Source organism: Tigriopus californicus, chromosome 3, assembly GCF_007210705.1.
Source record: "Tigriopus californicus strain San Diego chromosome 3, Tcal_SD_v2.1, whole genome shotgun sequence".
In the NCBI taxonomy this organism is placed as follows: domain Eukaryota; kingdom Metazoa; phylum Arthropoda; class Copepoda; order Harpacticoida; family Harpacticidae; genus Tigriopus; species Tigriopus californicus.
In genome coordinates, this window is record NC_081442.1 from 3113739 (window position 1) to 3132033 (window position 18295).

Genomic DNA, 18295 nt, shown 5'->3' on the forward strand with positions numbered 1-18295 from the left:
ATTTATGACTTTGCAAGTAAAAAAATAAATAAAAAAAGTGCTTTGGAGTATTTCCGTCCAAACTTGATAAGGCAATTTCAACACCGTGTAGGAATAAATAAGAAACGGAATTATGGTCATATTTGCTCTTCTGTTCTTTCTTAAGAATGTGAAATCGGATTGTCAGACTCATATTTCAGAAAGTTACGCATCCGGCAATATTTAACCCGACCATTGGTGGCAACTTTTGTTATGCCTTTCTTAAGTTTCATTTGCAATGGAAAAAAAAGAAAAAAAAACACCTTTTAAAGTGAGTTTGAGACGAAGTGTTAATGTTGCAACTTGCTAAAAATTGAATACACACACAATAAATATCAAGATTTTTTTCATGTGAATTAAGATTGATTTGAGCGTCAAAGAAATGTCGTGCCCCATACCCCCCTTACGCTGCACGAAATATGTTTTACGATCTGCACTTCAGAGGGCGCTTTGTCATTCAGCCTCTGCCCAATAAATGGCCGATTGGGCCAATTCCTTTTTATTGAATTATAATGCCTTTGTGTTATTTTTGGCTAATTCTATCAAAATCTTATTTATAATTAATGACCCGGGTCACATAATGTCCGGAAAAGAAATTGCGTTCTAGGCAAGGCAAGGCAAGTTAAAATGAATCCAATTCATGATTTTTGAGAGGGCTAAGCAGGCTATATGAACAAAAACATTGCTAACTGAAGATTTCCTTTTTCATCAAGAAGGGAATCAAATCAGCTTATACCGTTGGCCGGGATTGTATATTACGTATTCTCATCTGGGCGTCAAAGTGACAACTCCCTCAACCAAATGGCGTATCCATTACATTTGATGGATTGAATTTTGATGTGGTGTCAACCTTAAGTTGGTCAAAGTCTCTTTCTTTGACTCAGTGTGTGGAGAAAACCCTTCAAAATTTACACGGCGATTCTGGGCAATCCATAGTCCAAATGTAGACGCAAGCTCAGGATTTCGAGGTCCGTGTTTATGAGCTCGCCAAGATATTTTGACAGAATGCGTGAGCTCGGATTCGGGTTTCGTTGACCATTGCGACGGAAAGATAAATGGTGATAAATTGTTTAGTCAGAGGTGCCGATCTTGGTGTTGCGGGAAAAAGAGAGGTCCTTAGTTCGAATCTCCTCGTTGGTGGCAATTGAAGTCCAACCATGAACCACTGGAATGTGGACAGGGATGCTTGCGAATAGAATTGTTTGGAAGCCAATGGACGCAAGCATTTTCCTTTAAAGAAGACGAATCGTAAAACAACATATTTACTATTTTGATTTTCGGCTTCATAGACAACTCGAGCAAAAGTGACACCCTCTCAAAGCACAGGGCATAAAAAAGCATAGAATGAGTGAAGTTAGCTCATTCATTTTGTGGGCAGATATGTATTTAGCATTGAGAGTCAGTTGTTTCAGCTGAAAATTGAAATGCAAAATCACAGCGATCAGGGGTCATTTTCATTTGAAGAAGAACGCAATGGACAGACTCGATTGCGCAGGTTCAATCTCGACCCTAGCATCCCTGTCCCTCATACAGTAGTTCATGGTCCAACAGAAACTGCGGTTGGGCTAAATTTCTTTGAATATACTCTGAACCATTGAAGCACTCCATCAATATTAAGAATTCCACATCCTGCAACTATCAATCATTCTGTATTCGGTTGAATTTGCTAGTTGCTAGAAAAGAGCTCGTTTTGATATCACTATTGTCTCGTACGATGTTAAAAAAAGCCGTAGAACAAAATCTGTGGCTTATTTGGTAAAGTATTCATATTGACTATACCTGTTAAAAAAAGTCGAATAGTTTTTTTTTTTAACTCGCTTTCTGACTTTTTAGGGGGTGTTTTGCTTAATGTTCAGAGGTTTGAACTGGTAATCTAGTTTTTGTACCTGAAACTTATAGAAATACACCATTCAATGCTTGTTTTCCGCATATTTTATCAACTATTTTCCCAACTATTTCGCCATGTTTCCTAGCTTTTTTTAGCCGCTAATTGTGCCAAATTTCATCGACTTTTTTTAGGTTTTAATAATGACAAAATACAAAACATGTGCCAAAATAGATGCCTTAGACAATAGATATAGATCGAAAGAGCCCAATTGGGGGATAGGGATTCTTGCAAACTTTATGTGTAAAAATTAAGTGGAAAACGCTATATAGTCACAATCTCAAACGCAAAAAACTTAAAATGAATGCTTTTGGAAAATTGCACAACCTGTTTGTTGGAAAATAATGGATTGACACTTTTTTGTCCATGGAAAAATGTCCAAAAAGTAAGTGTATCGAGTAAGAGCCAGAAAAGCTAAAAGTAACATCGTGCAGTTATCCTCCATCCCAAATGCAAAAAGAAATATAGGTTCACCACAAACAAGAAGTCGAAACGTTTGTCAGGCTCATAAGATGAAAAGTTGCATACCATGAGTTTAAGGCACTGAATCGACAGTCAGGGACCACATTGAACTACGAGTATTATGTAGCTCCATTTTGTCCAAAGAAGCCGAGAAAGAGGAGAAATGGACTTCATTGTTCGAACTAGCCTGGATTCTCGAGGGCTTAAAGGTGCTCTCAAAACGCACATTAAGCCTCTACGGTCACTACAATTGGCACCTAAATCCTGGGTTGGGACAAAGCTCATGGATACTTTTGAAGACGCACAGTACCAGATACCTTTCGTACCTTCACTGACACTGTACAGTCCCAACTTTTTTAGCCTCTCCCAATATGAGAGCTCTCTCAATCCTGTGATGTTCCTAGTGAAACATCTTTGGACATGCTCGACTTTGCAAACCTGCTGAACTCATTGGAGCCCAAATGGGTGAGGCATATTCAAGATGTGGCTGGACAATCGACATGTACAGAGTTAGCATCGTGATGCTATCTCTGGACTTAAACATGCGATATATCCAACCACACATTTGAAAAGCTTTACCCACTTTCAACTGGATATGCTCATCGAACTTTCCATTATGTTGAGGACATGGCCCAGTCAAGGGTCGCTATGTTCAATTCAAGCGAGAGGGTATCATGAACATCACTGAGCTGGAATTTGGATTTGGGTGAGAATGTCATTGATTTGTCTTGTCTGTTTCAGAAGCTGATATCACTTTGGTGCTTTGTCTTGTAGCTGTGATAATTGCCAGGTTGAAGCACCAACTATGCCACCAGCTATGAGTGGAGTACTCAAAGAACTTAACCCGAAGGTCATTGAGCGGAATTTCATTTTGTTCAGGGCCATATCACCCTCCGTAACCCAAGAGTAGATTATTTTTAGGTCCTTTGCCAGGCAAGTGGAATCTTGCCATTCCTACCAGAACCTAACTTTGTATCGTCAGACTGGCAGTAATACTAAGCTTTTGAAGCGGGGCAACGAATAGTATAAAAGGAGGGACCCTAAGATATAGCCCTGGGGAACACCTGACTTGACATGTGTGTCACTATGGGATCCCTCGACCTTAACAATTCTATCCTGAATGAATCTTCTTATTCAATTGAGAACCTTGCCTTGGATCCCAATGTCATGCAGTCTATTCAACAAAAGGCCATGCTCTACTTTATCAAAGGCCTTTGCAAAATCAAGATAGACAACATCAACTGACTCGTGTCTTTCCAGTCCCTCAATGACCTGCTCTAAGTGCTCAATCAGTTGGGTATTCAATTTATTTTCGTTTTTTTTACACTTTAATCTGTAAGAGTGGAAAGAAAAATTAAAGTCCTTTGAAATTTCGAACATAAATGATATTAATAAATGAATAATACGGATAACGCAAAAAAGCATTATTTTGCATAAATTATCCGGCAAGTCAGAGCGCGTGAACAAGACAAGAGGTTGCGAGGTTTCTCCGCATTTGTGTCGTTCAAGTCTGACCATAGAGGAAGCAACTCCTAAAGAGTGCGATGAGGCTAGCCAGGCGGACTAGTTTTCAGAGCGAATGAATGTCAGCTGACCGGCTACTAGGGTATAGTTTCTGATTGTAGAAGCGTTGCTTTCCATCAGCTAGAGTTGCACTGCCCACTGGTTACCCATTCAGCTGCAGTAAAAACCACAACAAACTCGATTTTGATCCTTGTATGGTACTGCTTCTATGTTCTGACCTTCTTGGGATTGCGTGGTTAATTGCTGGGACGATGAACATAATCCAGAAGGCCAAGGAAAGGGCCAAAGCAGCCATAAATCTACTCTCTTATACTACATGAACAATTGGTATTTAAAACCAGTTATTTCAAAACATATAATATATTTGTCACATTGAAATGAATTTGAGACCTCTTGTGTTTCAAATTATTAGAAAAATCGCTTAATTTCTTTCACTGTCCAGCGTTCTTTTGGTTTGATTTTAACGTTTTGGATGAAGTGGCGTTCAGCTTTGCCATTTAGAACGGACTCTAAGAGTCTACTCATGATATGGATCAAGGAAGAGACTATATTAACAGGCTGTAAACCCGGCTTTTGGGGGCACGCATGTAATTATTTTTTGAAGATTGAATTAGCGCCGGTTCACCTGCCCAGACCTAATTCCTCCTTAAGGGACTTTTCATCAGTTCAATCGATATTGTCGAATAAAATGAATAAATTTTTCGTCTTGAACGGCTGGGATTCCAATCCCAGTAGCGGCAAGAAAGTCCGCAACAAGCGAAAAAAGGGCCGTAAGGAAACGTCTTTATTCACTTTGTTGGCTTAAACTACACTGACGAAACAAAAGTATCTTGAAATTGTGTCAAAATGCACTAAATTAGCTCAAACTTCCGAACGGAAGTTCATACCTCAGTAGTTGACCCTCAAAACTATTCCAAATTTGGCAAGCCTGCTTCAGGGCACTTTCTAATCATAACAATAACATTGCAGAGAGAGTCGTGTTGTCGTGTTGTTCAGAAACATTCTCGCCCTCAAACATGGATATAATACAAGCCGAGTTAGACGAATTGCGGCGAATCTGCCAGAAATCCGTGCCGGATTCCACCCTCATCACGTGCGCTCTGGCTCAAGTTCGAGTTCAAATCAAGTAAGTGATCACGTGGCCTTTGAACTTGCAGGTAAATGGTAATACATACGATCATGGTAATGGTTGCAGGAAAAGCGATTTTACCTGCGTGACGGCTTGTTTCACATTCCCCAAGGATTATCCTCGTCATAATACCCTCATCACGTGCGCTCTGGCTCAAGTTCGAGTTCAAATCAAGTAAGTGATCACGTGGCCTTTGAACTTGAAATGGTATTACATACGATCATGGTAATGGTTGCAGGAAAAGCGATTTTACCTGCGTGACGGCTTGTTTCACATTCCCCAAGGATTATCCTCGTCATAATATCCTCATCGAGTTGAAGAGCAAGACGTTATCGGTCAAGTTGTTGGACGGCTTGGTCAAGGTGTCGGAGACGGAAGCCCAGAAACATCTGGATCGACCTCATATCCTGCCCATGGTCAAGTTTATCAACAAGTTCTTGGACGAGAATCCCTTGTCTTGTTGTGCCGATGAGATCTCCGAGGTCAAGGCCAAACTGGACGGGGAAGAGCGGCTCAAGCTCTCGCAGAAAACGGCCTCCATGAGTCTTTTCCTGAAGCGACGACAGTATTTCCTCAAACTCAAATTCGCAGTCCCGCCCAACTATCCCATCCAACAAATTCAGTAAGTGCTAGTGGGTAGGTCACTGGATTTGAGAGCCATATCAAATTGGCACATCGAATACCCAATGTACCAATATTGATTTACTTTTTTTTTTTGTTAGTTAAAATGGTCTGCCATCCGATGGTGCGTGTCGTCCATTTCAGTTGATTAAGTAGCAAACCCGTGTCATTTATGTACCGTATAGAATCAAACCTACTGTAGGGTAGCAAAGTGGGAGGAGGATGTTCTACCAATGTAACGGCTTTTAGTGAAAGTGAAAGATGTTGGAGGGGGAAGTGAAATCAGGTTTACATAATTTTACAGATATTTTGAACTTGATCTTCAAAATGTTTGAATTCTTGTTTTGAAACCTGAAAAAGATCATTTGATCAAAACTCAAGTACACATTGATATATACTTCATTAGCATTCTCTTTCTTCTTCGACCATGATTGATTTATACATATATTGATTTCAATTCAACCGGTAAAGAAACGCTAATTATAACTGCACAGTGGCCAATCTCTAATTGATGTTAACTCAAGCTATTACTCACATGGTCTAGCATTGTTGACTTGATCGAACGAACCCTGTTTCCAGAGTGGTGAATGCAGATAGCAATTTCCCACGTGTGTTCAGAGTCTGGTTTGTGGCGCAAGCCCAGGAAGTGGCTCGCCGTTGTGTGGAGCCCCCATTGAGACCCAAGCCCAAAGCTCCGCCTTTCAAGGTTCGGCCTTCCTTTGGATCGGCTTGTTCGTTCCTCATTGAAAGTGTGCACCGATATCCCGATGAGATCTGTCAGATCTGTCGCCAGAAATGCTTCCCCGAGGACCCTGAGCAAGCTATTCATGACGAGAATGCCGCGGCTCATGTCGAGCGGGTGTACTGTTCCCATTGCTATCACCACGATTGCCTCATTCTTTACATGAAAACGCCACCTTTTGAAGGTAATTGTTGTCATGAGGTTATGTAGTTCTATTGATGCCAACTTGAGAGACAATTTAAAACGTTATCAGCATTTTTCATGCGTGCTTTCAACATGCATTAGAAAGTGGTCTTTAGCAGTCCTAAAGTTTCATTCGGTGCCATAATTCAAGCCTAACTTATTGTTTGCAGAATAAATATCAAGCTATTCTTAATTCAAAGTGTGAATCATCACCTACCTCTAAATTGACTATTAAGCAAATGTAAACAAAGTCAGATTGCCTCGGTCATATTAGAACATTTGCTCAACTCTAATGCATGTGGTGGTTAATGTTAATTGTACCTTGACCTTAGCTTCCATTCATTTTAGGTGGCAAAAAGTGCATTGCATGCAAACAGAAAATCTATCACGAGATCTGGAAAGTGACACCAGAATTGGCCGAAGCTCGGTGGGCTCATGAGCAAGCTAAGAACCGCGAATTGGACGAAGTGGTGGATTTCCTGGCTGACATGGGCGATAATTTAGTCAAACCCTCTTGACCCTCTTCTAACGGAAGTTTTCCCATTCAAAATCAATTTCTAACGAAAGCAATGGATTGTGTTTGTATTAACAATAAACATGACAAAACGATCATTGTTCACTTTGAGACTTCAGATATTCATTATACTTCTTCTCCTGCGCTTGAAACAATTTCTGGAGCTTCTTCAATTGGGCTTTGGGCAACTCCTCGCCTTTGACATCGTGGGTTGGCATGCCCTGGAACAGCAAAAAAAAATCACAATATCTTCAATTTAAGGCATTCAAAACTTGTTGTGATTTCTTTACCTTGTCATCGAACTTGGAATACTTGTCGGTGTCGCTCTTAAACAACTCCGAAGGTGGAATCTTTTTCTGCGCCTCCAAAGCAGCCTTCTTGGCCGCCGCTTCCGCTTTCACCTTCTCTTTTTCCAATCGCTTCTTTTCCTCCATATCTTTCTTGGCCTGTTTCTCTTTCAGCAGCTCGTTTCTGTCCACCAACTTGATGACGGTCGGTTCGTTTTCTTTGTCCTCCAAGCGAACGCCTAATTCGGGAAGAGTGTCATCACGGAGGGTGTCGCATTCCTTCAAGATGTCTGTGGCCTTGATTTGAATGGCTTGTTGTCGGACGGTGTCACGGAAGTCGGCCAGGGCATTTAGGAAAGGCATAGCGATCTCCTCAGCCTAAGAAGAATGGGATAACATTTCAAGTCATGTAAGAACCATAAAGATCCCTTTCGTACGCACGTCTGTGCCTTGTCCAGCACCAGAGGGAAATCCAATTGCCTCTGGTTTGGCTAGCAGACCGAATGTGTCGAAAATCTTGGTGATGTAGACAGCGCAACTCTTGAGAAGCTGTCGGTTCACTGACAAAGTACCCCCGGGAGTCTTGCCATACCGCTCCATGTAGCTGTTGACTTGCGTTACTAACGTGCGGATAGCTTCTAATGCGGTCCTAGTGTCCACGTTATCACACAAGGCTTTGTGGACCTCTTCGGAGCAAGTTTGCAGTTGCTTATTCAATTCGACTTCCTCGTCCGTCCACTTTTGGAAGGCTTCTACTCCGTGACCAGGACTAGATCGCAGGACATGTTTGATCCCCAGTAAGAGCTCCTACAACATGAGGATTGAATCAAAAAACCGAACAATCTCACTGGACTGGCCATGAAGGTTATTCTTACGTTGACAGTCTTCTCGTAGGATCGAGCTAATTCCATAGTGTTCTCACTGTAATCCAAGGTATCTTTCCACGAGTGCATGAGGAACATCAGTCGAAGTTGACGGGCCGAATATTTCTGGAGCACTTCTTGGATAGTGATGAAGTTCTTTAGAGATTTCGACATCTTGCATCCAGCAATGGTCAAATGACCCGAATGGAGAAAATATCGGATCCAGTTGTCATTGCCATGATACGCCTACAAACCAATTCACTTCACATAGGTATTGTACGCTTCCAAATTTCGACAATTGATGGCCCTACCTCGGATTGAGCGAGTTCGTTGTCATGATGGGGAAACTTCAGGTCCACGCCTCCGGTGTGAATGTCGATGGACTCGCCCAAGATTGCCGAAGCCATCACCGAGCACTCAATATGCCAACCAGGTCTTCCTTTACCCCAGGGAGAATCCCATGAGGGCTCGCCAGGTTTGGACATCTTCCACAAAGCGAAGTCGTTCTCGGAGCGTTTCTCTTTCAAGCGATCTTCCGATACGCTCAAGTCCCCTTCGCCTTCTTTGAGAGCCTTAGCATCACCAAAGGCTCCGGGAACAAGTTTGGCATAGAAGTGATCCTTTTCCGAGTCAAACTTGGCCACATCGAAGTACACGGAACCATTGGACTCGTAGGCGAAACCTCGCTGGATGATCTTTTCGATGAATGCTACATTCTCGGGGACGTATTCACTCACGCGAGTCAAGCAGTCTGCGGGCAAAATCTGTCCCCCCAAACTCATTTTAAGACGATGAAAGACATTTGAAAGCGGGGATTACTCACGTTCAATGCGTCCATATCTTGGTGATATTTTTCCTCCCAATATTTAGGCAACTTAGAGAAGATGGCATTGTCCGTGATTCCGGCTCCCGATTGTTGATCCAGCCAATCACCCAAGAGATCTTTGGCATCATTTAACAAACGCTCTTGGTTGACCTTGATTTGGGCGGCATCGACGCTTTGCGCCGCAGCATCCATATCCTTCAAAGCCGCCAATAAATTGTTGTATTGACGCTCTTGCATGGCCTTCTTATCCGGATCCACAGTAGCCTTGAGCACCTCCACAAACGCCTACAAGATTCACTCATAACATCTGTCCGTGATCCCAGAAAGGTCACGGTGCCTTTTTCAAACAATATTTACTTGCGAGACTTGTTGACAATCAGCCAAGATCCTGGAACTGTCATGGTTTTGAGCCACATACTCGTCAAAGAGATGGCCTTGACGGGCTCGCCGAATGATCTTGTCATCGATGTCCGTGATGTTCATCACGTAGAACACATTGTAACCGAAATAGTTCTGGATCACCCGGCGCAAGATATCAAATGACAAATAGGTTCGGGCGTGGCCCATATGTGAGGCATCGTACACGGTGGGCCCGCAGTTGTACCACGTGACTCGGTTACCATTCTGCGGTACAAAGGGTTCCTTCTGTCGAGTTAGACTGTTAAACAAATGCAAACGGGGTTGGGCTTCGTTGGCCGGAGGGCGCCATGCGGGTTGTTCACGCTTAGTAGTCATACTGCAAACGAATCGCAAGGGGTTCCTGCAATGAAAAAGCTAGAGTTGAGCCCCTCACGTCTCGGTAAACCCGACACATTCTAGTCAAGGCACAGTAGCTAGTATATCGAAGGCCACGAATCAAACTATTCCCTTCTCTGACAGCAATCAAGACCCATTTTAGGAGGTCTACGTTATAAAGTGCCCCATGTGTTCATGATCCATTTCGCATTTTGCATCAACTCGGCATAGAACTTTAAAACGAGGGAAAAGATGGCTGATTCATAAATACACCGGTTACGACCAGCTCTAGTTTTTTCATAAGTCACAACTCGGGTGGGCTTCGTTCATTTCAACTCGATATTGTGTCTCCGATTGGAATTCACGCAGACCATATTCCGATATTCGATTTGGCCCCAAAACGCATTCAACTTGGTCATAATTATTCATTTTGTTTTTCCTTTTCCTTTTTTTGATCATTCAAATCAATATGAATTATTTCGTTGGGCATGGTTTTCTCTAACAAATGCGACTGGACGTGGGTAATTGCCATCGTCCATGATGAGTTTATTAGCATGCAACTCCACTGTCGTTTCTCTCTCTTTCTCTCTCTTCTCTCTCCATTGCTCTTGAAAATTAATCTGGGATCCAGAGGGACACGCCAAGGGTGCATGGTTGTTTGCCTTTAGATTTAACGTTGGACAGCATTAGATTGTATTTAGTTCTAGAAGACGCATGTAAAAATTCTTCCAATTCTTCCTCACAGGCTGACCCGTTCAACTTTAACTTTGTCTCACTATTCAATCATTTTCATGGTAAGGGTGAATTTGAATCCAATGAATTTCCTCGCTCTTTCTGGGACCTACTTGCATAGGCGTCCCCGGTGAAGCTGAAACCCAACGCCCAACGGCCAATCGACCGTCAAGACCCGCAGCACGGGCCAGCGCATCACCGATATGAGCAATCCGCCTTGACCTGAAGGTACCCGCGGACCCAAAGGCCCCCGGCTTGACTTACTCAAAAAGACGGGTCAACGGGTCTCCTGCCTTTCTTCCTTGGAACTGACGGAATACAGTCACCAGTGACACTCACTCCAACTCACTCAAACAGAACTGGGAAGATCAGCCCTGAGATTTTTGTTGACAACGTGACAATACGGCACGGGTCAATCAGGGCTGCCAAGAGTTCCAGTCCGGGTCCATCGGTTCAAGTGAATGAAGACGGTCTGGAGATTCAGTGCTAGTTACTGATTGTAGACGTTATGCTCGAGGGATTGGATGGCTGTGTGGCTTGTTTTAATGCTCTTGAATTAAGCTCAATCAATCCAAACTACTAGATCGAAGCCTACCAGTGGAAGCTGAAACAACTGAAGTGCTAAAGAATTGATGGAGGATAACGAAACAACAAAATATAGGACGAAAGTTTAGGATTGGGTAAAAGTTATATTCGGCGCTCAGGGCTTGTAATTAAAAAAAATCTTGGAATGAAGACAAATTCAAATATCTATAAATATCAATCCAAAGTTTCATCCGAAAATTTTGTCCATTTTCGCGACGGATTGGCCATTTACCGCTGGTCGATTGGCTCGAGATCCCAGAGAAGGGCAGCCCTGATTTGAAAGGTAGAGCATATTTTGGCATGAGACACCAATTTTCCCATTTAGTTGTGTACTATCAACATCCAAGCTATTCCATCTCATTGACATGACACCATAATGCTTTGAAGTTCACTCAAAGATTTCCTTTTTTCCTATGATAATCGCCATTGCCCACTCTATTTCTCAGGGATACTTCTAATCTCACTTTTTCCACGTTGTGGCTCGACTATGGGCCGGGCAGCTGATACATTGAGACATGGGGGTACATCGGGCGCTGCCTGCCCTGGCTTCAACAGAAACCACTGCTAAGAAATGTCTTGAGAGAGCTATAGTGACCAGACCTGGCCCTTTACAGCTAGATAAGCAGTACTCTCATGTTCGGGAGATACATCTTCCAGAACTTGAACCGAGCAGTTATACGATTTCTTAATATCTTCCAAGCATTTTCATTGATTTTTGAAATCTAGTTTCTCGACTAATGTCAGATTTTGTTTCGCCAAAAAGCTATTATCATAACTCCTCTTGTCTTCACTCGGATATGCATATCCATCCCGTTTACTACCTCAACAAATTGTTCACTCTCGTTTGCAGCCCTTCTTCAAATAGATCTTGAAGGCTTTAAAATCTAATCCACTTTGGGCTTCAGTCTACCGTTTTTTTCCTTCCACAAAGGCACTCTAGCGCTCTTTTGGTGCCAAATCATTTGGTCACCATGATCTAGATACAGCATCAGCAGCGTTGCTTATTGCGGCGTGTTTGGTTGGTGAATAACAATCATCCTGGTTCGTCTGTCTTGATTCTCACGTTGCATTAGATTCCATCGATTCCATCCCATCAACCGAGTGCTGAAACCTCCATCATGAACGTGCCCGTGTTCATCAACATCGATCTGGAGTCTCAGGTAATTGGGTGTACATTGGGTTTGCGTCGGACATCTGGGACTGAGTATGGGACTGAGTATGGGACTGAGTATATTTTCAGGCCGAGGAGTTGCGCGGTTACTTCAAGGAGTTGGGAGCCGAGATTTCGGCCGAACGCTCGCCCAAGGGCATTGAGGACGACCTGCACAAGATCATCGGTGTGTGCGATGTGGCCATTCACAAGCCGGATGCCGTGCCCGCCGAGGTGGAGGAGGTGCTCAACGGTATCGTGTCCATGTTCTCGTGGGTCACTAAAGAGGACAAATCCGGCAACCTGATCCTGGCCTTGTGCGAGAAGCTCTTCAAGGCGCCCAACCATGAGATCGGACTCACCTGCCTCAAAGTGTAAGTCACTACTCACCCCAGCCTTAATATTCGGGTCAAAGGCAGTCCCGAAATTCGATATACGTTATTAGTTTCGTGGCAGGGTTAAGAGTCATCATTATATATGCGTGCCTTCACCGTTCTTGGTCATGTTTGTGTTGCTAGTTACGAAGTCAGACGACTGGTCTTTTGCTTGGCCTGCCATCTAATGATGGCTATTCCAATCGAGAGATATACCGGCTTCGTTGTCCCAGCCTACTTTGAGTTTTTTAGTTGGAGCACTCTTTTGGTTTGGGTGAAAGCGGCTGGTTCTTTTAAGACAGGCCTTAGACAGTGGTAAACTCAGAATGCAAGTAAGAATTGAATGATCTATGACAATAGTTTCTGAAACTGATACCGCCAAGTTTAAATCGTCCATAGATGTCATTGATTAAACCATTAGGGTAGGAATTGCAAGTCGTTTTAGGTAAGGCATAAAAATCCGCAGAAAATCATGCCTGCTGTGTTTAGATCATGACTATTAAGTCGCGAGACACTTTCTCGTACCGTCTATATGTTTAGCAAAATTGAATTTTGGCTCCTTCTTTATTTTTATTTTTTTCACCAGCGAATTTTAAAAGGTCACTCAAACTTTTGAGGGTCAATGATTTTTGGTTCTGGTGTTAGCATTAGCTTTGAGTTCCAGTTCATTTATCCATGATAAGAATGGTTCAAATAGCATTGTATTTTTTATTAGCTGTTACAGGTTTAATCATTAATGTGCCAAAAAAAGGAAATGCACTTTAGGGAAAAGAAGCTATTTTGGATTTATTGTCCAACTTTAGAATTTTCTTGTGTTTTTGACTTTTGACTTTTTTAAACATTAGACAAGTTATTTTTTGTCTAATATTGCGCTTTTTGGCTTGGTTTTTAGTACCTCTTCTGTATTAAAAAGTTTCCCAGTGATATCTCGATTTTTTTGCTGACATAATTTGATAGCTGCTAATTAAAGGAGTCCCAACTTTATGCGATAACAACATCTGCCGTTGTAAAAACAAACGCCAAAAGGAGGAAGAATATAAGAGCATCTTGGACCTCCGTCATGCAGGCAAATGGTGCCTCAAGTCAGCTTTGGAGGCTGCCTTGTACTACCTTGACCAGGAGGTCATCCCTGCATCATGTCAAACAGCTTAGCAAACACTTTCTTCGGTCATTGTGGCCAAGGGCGGTTTTTCTAGATCAAGTTCATCTAAGTGGGTGAAAAAGTAGAGAGAGAATTTTTATTAGGATGATGAATTATCCGCAAAACGGCCTTGAAATCAGTAAATTTAGATGTCACCCAGTATCAGCCGATTTCTCCATTTAATCTTGATAATCTTTTGTCAAGGACTAGCTAGGTCTGCCAACTCAAATTCGTTGGTAGACCAAATATCATATACAGATTGAAATCAAATAAATAGACGAATTAAAACCTTTCACTATAATAGCACCGGGGATTACATTCTCTGTAGCGGTTAGAAAAGCCCGTGAATAACCAAATCCCCTAAAAAAATGAAAAAATAGCTTTATTTGTTTTTTTTCCTTCATGGTAAAGCAATAATTGTTTCGTGAACTGTGTTGCAAAAAAAACAAACAAAAGTATTCAAGAACAACTGATCCAGTAGGATTACTTTTAAAGGTTGGGATTGACCGAACCCATTTCTAACGTAACTCACCACTCAATCAACACTTGTCAACAGACAACTACGTTCATGACGTTAAGATTGAAAGTCAATCGCACATTTTCTGCAAAGAGCAAAAAATAAATGAAAAGTCATAATAAAAAAATGCAACGGCCCAACGAAATCGGAATGAATGTAGATTTGACATTATCTGACTTGTTTAGCACGCCCAAAGGGTCTTTTCAATTGTAAACAGTTTTAGGGTTTACTATTGTAATGTCATTTGGCGTAGAATCGCCCGCAAAAACGGCTAAAAAGTTTTTCGGCAATAAGTATGCGTCACCTTTACGGTTCAAGGTTGTTAAGTTCGTTTTTTTTTTTTAACCACAGTTCGTTAAATTTAGTGCCAATACCTGAAATAACCACGAAGTGGTTTTAGACACTTCACTTTCAAATATAGTCGATCTTTTATAATAATCGAACCCAATGAATCTGCGATTATCATCATAATTAATCCATCAATAACTAGATGGAAATGGCCATTTCTATCCCAAATCGTCGTTCTGAGCCAACCTTCAAAGCGCCTCCGGTGAACGGTTATTTTGTCCCATTGAAACAAGAAATCCGCTTTATGACATTTCATTCTTCGTTGTGATCTTGACTTTTGCCAATGCTGCGTCATCTCAAGAAATCTCAAACTTTTGATCACAAATCTGACTAAGCGAAGAAAAGGTTCTTTTCAATCGTGTTCTGATATAATAAGCTGTCATGTTCTGATCCAAGTAATACATGCTGCCTTTCGTAAAACCTACCAAATTGCCCTAACAAACAGTTGTGCATATCGGTAAACTGTCGACAGATGCTAGGCAGCTTCGCAAACAAGCTATTCTCCCATTCCACGTCCATTGTTTGCCCTCCGTTCAGCAAAGTAAAAAAAAAGAAAAAAAGATCTTTCCCTAGGTGAGGCTCGAACTCACAACCCCGGCATCGCTCATCAGTTGTACTGTCTATAAGTACCGTGCGCTAACCGATTGCGCCACTAGGGAATTTGTACTGTGACTTGGAGACCTGTTCTACCAATCTGTATTGGTGGTTTGTGGCTTGATTGGTGGAACTTCTCTTGTAGTATGTGGTCGCTTTACCAAAGCTTACCTGAGGTGTCCCCTATGCGTTTCCAAGTGTATTTCTACTTGGTTCAATTAGCGGGTCGCACCAATCAGGTGGATTTGGTATTCAAGGATGTGGATTCGTTCAAATCACAATTCCTCACCAGTCCCCCTTCCAATGAGCAAATGCAGAAACTTCTCCGCACTCTTCACAGCGTCTTGCTAAATGCTAAGAAAAGGTAACAAATTGAACCTGAAGAGAATTTACAATCCTTGATATCTCACCTAGACATTCGGAACATTCGTATTTTTTAGTGAGCCTGCGTCTGAGGTCATGATCATGCTTTTGGGAACGTACACCACGGAAAACGCCAGTCAGGCGCGAGAAGAGGCCCAACGGTGTATCATTGCATCGTTGGCAGATCCTGATACGTTTCTTTTGGATCATTTGCTCCAGCTGAAGCCGGTCAAATTCTTGGAAGGTTAGTTACTCATTCAATAAAATGTTATGGTTTTTTTTATGTGTTGGTGACTGTGTATTTTTGAATTTTAGGCGAACTTATTCACGATCTCTTGAAGATTTTCGTGTTCGAGAAGTTGGAAGGCTACCAAAAGTTTTACGACAACCACAAGGAATTTGTCACTGGTTTGGGTCTAAAGCACGAAGACAACATGACCAAGATGAAGCTTTTGACGTTCATGCAATTGGCTGAGACTCGCTCTCAAGTGTCCTTTGGGGAGATCCAGAAACACCTTCAATTGGCCGATGGGGAAGTTGAGGATTTCTTGGTGGATCGTAAGTCCTGTTTTGACATCATTTTGTTCTTATGCGGACTTCATTACTACCGCCACTGGGAATATAGGCAGTGAAAGATAGCAAAGTTATATTCTTTATTTATTTATTTTTTCATTAAATTAATATCTGATCCACCAACAAATTAGAGTTAGTAGATCTGGCTAGGCTAGCCAGCCCTTGCTTGCATAGGTAGGGTTGATCTGGAATTTTGGTCATAACATTTGTCTCCAAACGTGCAGTTGATTTAGCCTCAAAGGATACGTACTACTATTGAAAATGATCATTCATGAATTGTCACTTACTCTTGTTGGAAACATCTATCATCATCGCTTTAAATTTATGAGCTTAGCATAAGTAAGTTATCACTTCCTGCCTGGGGCATAATTACCCGCGAGACCCTAAGTAATTAACCAATTGAATGCTTTCCTCCTTGGAGAGTGAAGAGCATTTGTTGAGAGGGTTGACTTGAGGTAGAGAAATCTCTTGGTTTGCCAAGTTACGCTTGATTCATCGTTTGCCACTGTCACTAAATCATTGGCCATTGATTGCACAAAATCTTTGGCAAAATGAAACGATTCCTAGAAGTCTCTCAAAATACGCCAGGAAACTTTCTCGAGAGCAATACCTCCTTCCTTCGTCCACTCCAACTTTTCCACAACCTCCAAAGGGCTGACTGGTTCCCCTTATTCACCGACCCACTTCAATCAAGGAACTTTCTCGTTCCAAAAGAGACACATGTGAGCCATCTGTTCATCAATCGAATGGCATGGACTTCTCCTTCTTCCCGGACGTCTTCCTTCTGCAACGTCGTCCCCGTTTTCAAGCCTTCTCATTCACCTCCATTAATCCTTTTTTTTGTGTATGATTTCAGTGCTGAAGACCAAGTTGGTTCGTGCCAAACTGGATCAAGCCAACAAAGTGGTCCATGTCTCTTCGACCATGCATAGGACCTTCACGAAGCAACACTGGAACCATCTCCACCAGCTCCTCACCAACTGGAAAACCCAGTTGACGGTGAGTCGCGAGCACATCGGACAACTGGCCGTGGCTCAAGTTGAGCTCATGCGACAGAATCAACGGGCGACCAAGGCCCAGATTTAGAATTGAAGCTTCCCAATAAAGGTCATTAATCCCATTTGCTTGGCTTGTTATTGGTTTCTTCGCCTTCGGGTTCTTGTCTTGTCCAATCCAAATGAGCTAGCTCATTCATTCAAAAGGAGTCTCCAATAGAATTGGACTCATCAGAAAACTTGAACACAATAGAAAATTCAATTTGTTATTAAATGAAGACGTCTTTGCGCTTCGTGAAAAATTTGTCTTCATACTAATTGCCAGAATGCACTTTCGTGCTTTTTGTGTGCTAGTCTCCTCCAAAAATCGGCCAATTAGGCCTAATGGACCACACATGTTTCATAATGGGTATGTCTTGACCTCTGCAAATTACTTCAGAATGTTGTGATTGGTATTTAAGATAACACATTATTCGGCAGATCACTTTGCTTTTTTTTCTTGATATGCATCCACAAGTTTACGTTTCAACCTCACCTGCCTCTTGTCTCTTTTGGCTCGGGTTGTAAATAAGGCAAGCAATACAACCTAACTTGGGAAGAAGTCCATTAAGTGGTTGAGAAAGTTGTCGTCCTGAGGAGTAGGGCAAAGTTTTCGCACATCCAATCGATTTCTTTTGCAGAGACTCAGTTTGAATTGTCTCAGATGTCCACCATCTTGCTCCTACAATAAAATCTATTTTGATGGGCCCTAAGGATATCAGTTACACCCTGTTGCAGGCCTACCATCACTAGTGTACTTTATAAAAACGAAAATTACACTACAGAACAGAATGAAATGTTCACATCCGTCGTGATCCGAAAAAGGCCTAAATCATTCAGTGATAACAATTGCACTCAAATTCTTTAAAGGGCCTTCTGCAAGGTGTCATGCCCAAAATCATTGTTCAATGTTCTGTTCTCCCCTCACATGTCTATTGTTATTCTAATATCGCTCCCTCAAGATCCGTAATCACAAGTCAGTGAGAGTGCAGGGTGCGATACCTTTCATTATCATGGCACCCTCCTTGGATCCTCTGGATCAGAGTTAGGGGAGAATTAAGGGTCCGCTCCCTATCGCCTCCTCGGCTAGAATTT

The 18295-nt window shown here is 42.1% G+C and overlaps 3 protein-coding genes and 1 non-coding gene across 5 annotated transcripts; 2 read left to right on the plus strand and 2 right to left on the minus strand.

The window, feature by feature from the left end:
* Nucleotides 1-4839: 4839 nt before the first annotated feature.
* Nucleotides 4840-7189, plus strand: LOC131877807 (uncharacterized). The gene is made up of 4 exons (XM_059223606.1): nt 4840-5015; nt 5257-5640; nt 6219-6565; nt 6913-7189. Exons 1-4 carry the CDS (start codon nt 4906-4908, stop codon nt 7080-7082), a joined length of 1011 nt encoding a protein of 336 aa, XP_059079589.1. The 5' UTR covers nt 4840-4905; the 3' UTR covers nt 7083-7189.
* LOC131877805 (cysteine--tRNA ligase, cytoplasmic-like) lies at nt 7130-10931 on the minus strand. 2 transcript variants are annotated; one of them, XM_059223605.1, is made up of 8 exons: nt 10786-10931; nt 9412-9814; nt 9052-9339; nt 8540-8992; nt 8241-8474; nt 7807-8172; nt 7369-7743; nt 7130-7299 (listed from the first exon to the last, which is right to left on the minus strand). In XM_059223605.1, the coding sequence occupies exons 2-8, from the start codon at nt 9787-9789 to the stop codon at nt 7174-7176; spliced, it is 2220 nt and encodes a 739-aa protein (XP_059079588.1). In that variant the 5' UTR covers nt 9790-9814; nt 10786-10931; the 3' UTR covers nt 7130-7173. The 2 variants fall into 2 exon arrangements, with proteins under 2 accessions (XP_059079588.1, XP_059079587.1); XM_059223604.1 differs by lacking the exon at nt 10786-10931 and adding an exon at nt 10635-10779.
* Nucleotides 10932-12082: 1151 nt separating this feature from the next.
* Nucleotides 12083-17286, plus strand: LOC131877476 (eukaryotic translation initiation factor 3 subunit M-like). Its single transcript, XM_059223155.1, has 6 exons — nt 12083-12266; nt 12347-12630; nt 15376-15594; nt 15671-15837; nt 15909-16151; nt 17023-17286. The coding sequence occupies exons 1-6, from the start codon at nt 12225-12227 to the stop codon at nt 17250-17252; spliced, it is 1185 nt and encodes a 394-aa protein (XP_059079138.1). The 5' UTR covers nt 12083-12224; the 3' UTR covers nt 17253-17286.
* Nucleotides 15202-15295, minus strand: Trnai-uau (transfer RNA isoleucine (anticodon UAU)). Its single transcript has 2 exons — nt 15258-15295; nt 15202-15237 (listed from the first exon to the last, which is right to left on the minus strand). It is a non-coding gene; the product is annotated as a tRNA-Ile (tRNA).
* Nucleotides 17287-18295: the final 1009 nt, after the last annotated feature.

Excerpts from the sequence above, each read along its gene's own strand:
- LOC131877807 (XM_059223606.1), top strand. The coding sequence starts at position 4,906 with ATGGATATAATACAAGCCGAGTTAGACGAATTGCGGCGAATCTGCCAG. Across the intron at positions 5,016-5,256 it reads CAAGTTCGAGTTCAAATCAA|GAAAAGCGATTTTACCTGCG; the intron begins GTAAGTGATCAC and ends TAATGGTTGCAG. Across the intron at positions 6,566-6,912 it reads GAAAACGCCACCTTTTGAAG|GTGGCAAAAAGTGCATTGCA; the intron begins GTAATTGTTGTC and ends CATTCATTTTAG.
- LOC131877805 (XM_059223604.1), bottom strand. The coding sequence starts at position 10,717 with ATGCGCTGGCCCGTGCTGCGGGTCTTGACGGTCGATTGGCCGTTGGGC. Across the intron at positions 9,815-10,634 it reads CACCGGGGACGCCTATGCAA|GAACCCCTTGCGATTCGTTT; the intron begins GTAGGTCCCAGA and ends TTTTCATTGCAG. Across the intron at positions 7,300-7,368 it reads ATTCCAAGTTCGATGACAAG|GGCATGCCAACCCACGATGT; the intron begins GTAAAGAAATCA and ends TTGCTGTTCCAG.
- LOC131877476 (XM_059223155.1), top strand. The coding sequence starts at position 12,225 with ATGAACGTGCCCGTGTTCATCAACATCGATCTGGAGTCTCAG. Across the intron at positions 15,838-15,908 it reads GCCGGTCAAATTCTTGGAAG|GCGAACTTATTCACGATCTC; the intron begins GTTAGTTACTCA and ends TTTGAATTTTAG. Across the intron at positions 16,152-17,022 it reads TGAGGATTTCTTGGTGGATC|TGCTGAAGACCAAGTTGGTT; the intron begins GTAAGTCCTGTT and ends GTATGATTTCAG.